The 6873-nt window shown below is 48.9% G+C and overlaps 1 protein-coding gene across 2 annotated transcripts; it reads right to left on the bottom strand.

The window, feature by feature from the left end:
- Nucleotides 1-1588: 1588 nt before the first annotated feature.
- On the bottom strand, nt 1589-5547 carry ccdc177 (coiled-coil domain containing 177). 2 transcript variants are annotated; one of them, XM_034144360.1, is made up of 3 exons: nt 5512-5547; nt 5214-5389; nt 1589-4568 (listed from the first exon to the last, which is right to left on the bottom strand). In XM_034144360.1, exon 3 carries the CDS (start codon nt 4554-4556, stop codon nt 2124-2126), a length of 2433 nt encoding a protein of 810 aa, XP_034000251.1. In that variant the 5' UTR covers nt 4557-4568; nt 5214-5389; nt 5512-5547; the 3' UTR covers nt 1589-2123. The 2 variants fall into 2 exon arrangements, with proteins under 2 accessions (XP_034000251.1, XP_034000250.1); XM_034144359.1 differs by having other exon boundaries at nt 5214-5546.
- Nucleotides 5548-6873: the final 1326 nt, after the last annotated feature.

Genomic DNA, 6873 nt, shown 5'->3' on the forward strand with positions numbered 1-6873 from the left:
ATTATATATTTATTTGAATCAGAACCAATCAGATAGAATCAGTTCTGATATTGAAACCTGGGCTTTTGGATATCGTCTGGAAAACCGATCCAATACCAGGGTTTCATTAAAAAGCCATATCCATCACTGTGTGGAAGAGACAGCGGTCCTTTTTTAATGTTTAAGGTACGATTTACTAACCTTTTCTAACAAAATTCATATAAAGATTAACATTTACTTATCTCCTTATGATTTTTTACCATCTTCAGCATGGAGTTTATTTTCAAACCTGTTAGTCTGTCAGCAGGATAACAGGAAAACTACTGGCCCTATTTTCACTAAACTTGTTTAAAGGCTGTATCATTGGCCATCTAAGAACCCTTTTAATTTGAAATGGATCCAAATATAGCGGATGGATACACATATTTAACTTTAGATAACATTGTGGGATAGGGCATTAGTGCTGCATTAACGTGCTCAGGGAATAATCTGAATAATTCACATTAACGCCACTTCAAGTCGAACAGTAATTCTGTAAAAGATATCTACGTGTTGTTTAAACAATCTGAGCAATACAGTATTACACATCATCTTTCAAGTGTCTACTATGTTTCCAAATGACAACTTAAAGCTCATTAACAAACCCTAAATTGGAAAAATGACTAAACGGGTCAATCTGAGGAGGCCATGAACGCACCATTCGGCCTCGGCAGATATCCTCTCTCTGAGTGCCATTCAAGTTTACTATAAAAATAATAAATGACCTTTTGAAAAAAACTTCAGAAAGCAGCAATAAACGGGTCAAAACTTGAACAGGAATTAAAACTCCATGTTCCGATATATCTAGTTTATAAAAATAGAGTTTCATTGAAAAGATTTGAGTTTATGTCGCTTTATTTCCAGTTTTAAAACACTTTCCGTGTGTCTGAGTGAGGAGCAGGAATGCTGCAGTGTCCCCCCCTCACCCCACCCCCCCTCACACAGATGTTTGTACAAAGTGATGGCGTGTTTTTCCAATAGCGCCGAGCAAAGAAACACCAGAACGATCCGGCAGAGAGGTGCTCCGTCATTCACCCTTCCCCGCTTCATAATCCCATACCTTTTTTTGACCTATTATTCAGGTTTATTCAATGACTTTCTTTACAACACATTCCACACACTATACTATGGCCTTTTACATTTTTTTGTTGAACTTTAATATGACCTTTTGAGTTTTTCGACATACTGCTCCATCCCGATTCAGATTGCTATGGCAACGCCTCATAAGAGAGCCAACCCACCCCTCCCCTCATGTGCATCTGCCTTTTCTTTTAATCTGACAGATTGTAGGATCAGCCATGGGCCTTTAAAGCCAGCTGCTGGCTCGCATGTCGGCTCATGAGTGGAGCCTTTTTTATTTTGGACTCTGTCAGTACGGGTCAGTGAGGTCAGGGGTTGTTGTGTTTGAGCTGAGGGGCAACACAGAAGGCATAATGTGTGGAAGCAATAACAACTCGTACCTGTTGACCATGTCTCGTCACCAGGCGGATGTCAAGGTGTTCCTCACTGTTTACTGGGAGGTGTTTGAAGGGAGTACGAGGGGGGGGGGGGGGGGGGGGGGGGGGGGGGGTCCTGGTCCTCTGGGGCTCCATCAGTTGTGCACACGGCCCTCCCGTCAGCAGCTCCGTACAGACGAGAGTATCCATGCTTTTTATAGCTGTGTCACAGAAAGGATCCTGCACTAGCTTCGGGGGTCTGAAACCCATTTGTGATTATTCCCTCTCAGAGGAGCGCTTCCTTAAAAGCCTCTGCAGTTGTCATGGAGTTGTGCTTCCTGGTAAACAATGACTCTTTTCATTCCTGCACAGCTTCCAGTCCGGTAGCTGAACATAAACAGAAGGCAAGTAGAAGAAGGAGAGAGAGAGAGGGGGGGGGGGGGTTTGCTGCAGCCCTCTACCCACTTTTCCTCTGATATGAAGTCCATGTACGTCACATACAGGCTTTACTGTTCCCTTAGAATAAAGTCTCATTACATCCACGATACAAAATGATTTGGTTCGCTCAGAAACAATAATAAAACCAGCTGATGGGGGATGATAGGAAATAAATAACACTGTTGTGAGAAAAGGTAAAGCTGTTTGATGACGAGGCGACAGGAAGTGACCTCAGAGTTTACTGTCGTTCAGGCTGGCTTTGAGCTGAGCCTCCAGAGCCATCTTATCAAAGGTCCTCATGTTGGTCTCCTCCCTCACTTTGTCCCGGACGTGGAAGGAGGCCTGGGCCACGGAGCGAGCGCTCTCCAGCACCGCCCTCTTCTCCTTGAAGATCTGCTCGCTCTTCTCCAGCTTCCTCTCGATGGACTGCAGCAGCTCCGTCCTCTTCTGCTTCTCCTCCTCCTCCACCCGCTGCCTGTTGACTTTCTGCAGCTTCTCCTTCTCCTGCCGGCTCTGAACGGCGCGCTGAGCCTTCTCTTTCGACCGAACTTCAGCCACCAGCGCCGCCTGCTGCGCTCGTTTCTCCGCCTCCTTCACCCGGGCCTCCAGGAGCTGCTGCTGCTGTTTCTCCCGTTTCTCCGCCGCCTTGCGAGCCTTCAGGATCTGCTTCTCCTCGCGCTTGGCCTTCTCCTTCAGCTCCTGGCCTCTGCGCTCCACGATGTGTTCGTAGTTCTCCAGGGAGCGGCTGAGCTTCCCCTCGGCCGCCCGCCTGGCCTCCTCCCTCTCCTCCTGCTCTCTGCGGGCGATCTCCTGGATCAGGGCGGCGTGGCGTCTCTTCTCCGCCTTGTTCAGCCCCCGCCGGTCCTCCTGGCTCTGGTGCTCCTTCTCCTGCCTCTTGAGCTCGGCCATGGTGAGCTTCTCCTTCAGCAGCAGCCTCTCCTGCTCCAGCATGGCGGCCCGGTCCTCATCCCTTGCCTTCAGGTTCTGCTCCTGCAGGGACTTCTTGTGCTTCTCCTCACGAGCCGCCTGCTGCAGCCTCAGCAGCCGGCTGCGCTCCTGCTGCTCCGCCAGCTCCCTCCAGCGCTCCTCGCTCTCCTCCGCCTGGCGCATCTTGGCGGCGGTGGACAGTCTCTCCTGCTGGCTGAGCCTCCTCTGCCGGGTGGAGACCTGCGACTGCCAAGCCCTCTGGCACTGCAGCACCGCCCGCTGCTTCTCCCGATCCTCCTGCTCTCTCCGCAGCTCGTCCATCCTCCGCTCGCTGTCCCACTGCAGGTGAGCCACGTAGCGCGTCTGGCTCATGATGTCCTCCTCTTGGTATCTGGCGAGCATCAGCGCCGCGATCTTTCGGTCCCGCTCCGACACCGCCTTCAGGCCGCGGCGCTTCACCTCATTCACGATGCGCTCCACCTTCTGCGTGGTCTGCAGGGAGTGGCTGAGGTCACCCAGGCTGAGGCTGCGGCCCATCAGGGAGTTGAAGGTGGCCATGGTGCGAGCGCGAGGACTGGAGGCCTTCGCCCAGTGATCCCGGACGCCTTCCCAGCTGTAAGAGGAGGAGGCGCCGGACTCTGAGGAGGTGCAGGTGGTGGTGGTGTTGGAGGTGGAGGAGGGATCCATGCGGCGCTGCAGGGACTCCAGCGAATGGCTTTTTGATTGCACCTTGGACTCGAGGGCAACATGTCCGTTGTGCTGAGAGACCGTCGGTCCTGAGACGCCGTTCAGAGGCTTCGTCGAGGAGGTGAGGCTGGACTTGGCTCTGGGGAAGGACGGGGGTTTGGGTGTGGATCTGGGGAAGGTGTTCGAAGATTTACCACCTGAAGACTTCCTGATTATGGGTGGAGGTCCGGAGAGCGAGCGGTTGGTTTTCACTTCAGATTTCGATGACAGCAGGGAACTAGTTTTCGAGGACTGAGATTTCGGGGAGTTACCGGTCGAGGTTCTACTTAAAAGAGCAGGTTTAGATGCTGGACACGGAGGGGTGGCTCTAGAAGAAGCTCCAGAATCTGAGCTGGCGGTCACCGGCCCAGATTTGGGAGTCTGCTGGGATCCAGAGGAGGTTTTGTGCTGCTGGTCCTGAGGCGAGGCGGACTCCCTGCTGCCGGTGTTCGCGGCCGCCTGCAGGATCCGGCGTTTCTCCTCCCTGATGATCCTCTCCCGCTCCTCCCGGCACTGCCTCAGTTTGCCGTGTCTCTCCTTCTCGAAGACTTCAAACAGACCCGTCGCGACTCTCATGGATCGACCCGGAGCCTCGCGGGCGAAGTCGGCCAGCGGGCGGTGCAGCAGCTCCAGCGGTTTCACCCCACATCGAGCACAGGCCTCCAGGGAGTGAGGGCTCGTCAGCACGTAGCGACTGCCCTCCGCCACGGGGGACTCAAAGTTGTACAGGTCCAGGTGGAGTTTTGGTGAAGGAGGTCTGTCAGTATGAGTCTGTGTTTGCTCAGGAGGAGGGGGCTGAGTCTCAGGAGGAGGGGGCAGAGTCTCAGAAGTCGGGGGGGAAGCCACATGGCAGGGGCTCGCCACGGAGCTGCCGGACGGCGGCGTCTCGAACCCAGCGTCCCCGTCCTCCTCTGTGGTGCCATCAGCCTGGTCGGGCAGCCGGGGGTCTTCAGCTGGAGCGCTGAGCTGCGGACCTTTACACTGATCCTCAGCCTCCGAGGGGTCAACCATAGTTGGCGAATACTGCAGGAAAAGTGAGGGGGGGGGGGTATGATATGTACATGGACATGGATAAAAAGAGTTTTCTATTAGAGGATTACTCAGTCCAGAGCTTAAGAGATGCAGTCAGTGGGGGAGGGTCACAGATGCATGCATGCATGAGCACATATTCATGCACTGATTTTTACACCAGATGAGACATTTCCCCTTCAGGGATCTGACACAACACACACGCAAAAACACACCAGAGTCCTTTAATAGAGGAGAGGCTATTTTTGGCAGAGTTACTGGGCTGAGAGAATTTGATTACTCATAGCAATATGTTTCACTCTACATCACAATCAATCTAAAAATACATTTAGATTTAAACCAGGTCCTGCAATGTATAAATTATTAACAAGTTGGTAGTAAAAGCTGGATGTAAAACGGGACATTATGTGAGGTAAACAAGCTGCTCACACCAAGGCCTTCACACTTTACTGTATCAGCAGCAGGAAATATCCTCACTTTCAAACGATAGAAACGAAACTAAATGCAGATTATATTAACGATGTTTAGCCCCTGTTATCTGCTGTATTACAAAGGTAGTTTTTACCACATTTACTGCAGTTTCATCCCGTGCTTTGGTTGTTTTTCATGCAGTGTCGCACCACACAGACACCCACTGACCTGCCAGTTCGTAAAAGGTGTTTTAAAGCGGTGCTTTGTTCCCCTTGTGTCCGTGCAGAGCGCCTGGTTCCCCGCATAATATCAGGCTGTTTCAGGGGGAGAGGCTGCGGCCGATGGAGCTTCACATCCCCGCGACCTGCAGACAGACAGACGGCCTCTCACTGCGGGGCGAGCATCTGCGAGAATAGAAAAGTAAAAAAGGTGCACGGGTTGAATGAAATGTATTTCCCACGTCGAAAAATGTCAAATCTGATTCCCAGGTTCCTCCGATCGTCCCTCAGCTGCACCGAGCATCCACCTGCTTCAGCAGCATCTCCATCTCAGCCTGCTTAGCTCCGCCTGCTTGAGCCACATATGCTAAAGAAACACGGTGTGCACGGTGCAATAAAGCAAGCGCTCACACAGTCACATTACATGCGTTTGACATGTGATGTAATAATTAAAGGTGTTGATTATGTTAGGGGGAAAGTTGTTTTTAAAGGCCTGTTATTCTACCTGAGAGATCAAATGTTATAATATTGAATTAAACCAGTATTACGTTTCGTTATTTGAGATTGGTTTACTAGGGAATACAACAATTAGCATAACAAATGTGAAATAAAGTGTACGAAATGTGACCATATCTTTGTATAAATGGAGGTTTGATGTGTGCAGGCTGCTCCATCAGAATTCACAGCTGCCATCCTGTCATCCTGGTTATTTGTGGAATTACAAACACTGTAATTACTACCCTCGGCCACTAGAGGGCGCGGTTACACCAGAGATATATGCGTTTGGTATCCTGCAGACAAAGGAGGGCCAGCAGCCAATCAGCATCACACACACAATATAGACACCCTTCTGTTATATCTGTCTCTAAACGTGATGTATGTAATGTGGAGTTTTGTGTTGAGTTTCACACACAAACATTACAAAAAATGTAAAACATCACATCAATTTCAACCAAACAGTTGTCAATAAGGTGCGTTTGGTTACAAATCAACAGCTTAATAGCACATATGCAGATATTTTATAGGGACTTCGTTTTTTTTCTTCAAGTTTAATTAAAAAAATTATTCATGCCTGAATTATCTGAAGCTGCTTCATTTTCAGGATCCTCCAGTACAAGCTGTCTCATTGCACAAATTACTACGACACTTGAATACAACCAACAATCTTATTAGCAACACTTTATCTGATGAATATCTGATGATAAAAAGCAGCCTATTGATTGTATGATTGTCTGTGTTGCTTTTACTTAAGGAAAAAGTAGAAGTACCAGAGTGTAGGAATACTCTGTTACAGTAAAAGTCCTGCATTCAAAATGTTCCTCAAGTAAAAGTAGGAAAGTATTATCATCAAAATATAGTGAAAGTAGCGACAGTAAAAGTAGTGATTGTGCAGATTGGTCCATTTCAGAATAATATATATGATATGTTTTATAATGATTGATCATGAAAGTGTTCTCAAAGCTGGTAAAGGTGCAGCTAGTTTGAATGACTTTGTATACTGCAGGGTAGCTTGTGAATTTACTCCAGGTGGAACTAAAGTCTGATTTAACACTTGATTATATTTCACATCATTCATCCAGATCTGTAAAGTAACTATTAAATACATGTAGTGGAGTATAAGTACACCATTTACCTCTGAATTGTAGTGAAAAATAAGTACAAAGTAGCAA

The sequence above is a fragment of the Trematomus bernacchii genome, unplaced genomic scaffold (assembly GCF_902827165.1).
Source record: "Trematomus bernacchii unplaced genomic scaffold, fTreBer1.1, whole genome shotgun sequence".
Lineage (NCBI taxonomy): Eukaryota > Metazoa > Chordata > Actinopteri > Perciformes > Nototheniidae > Trematomus > Trematomus bernacchii.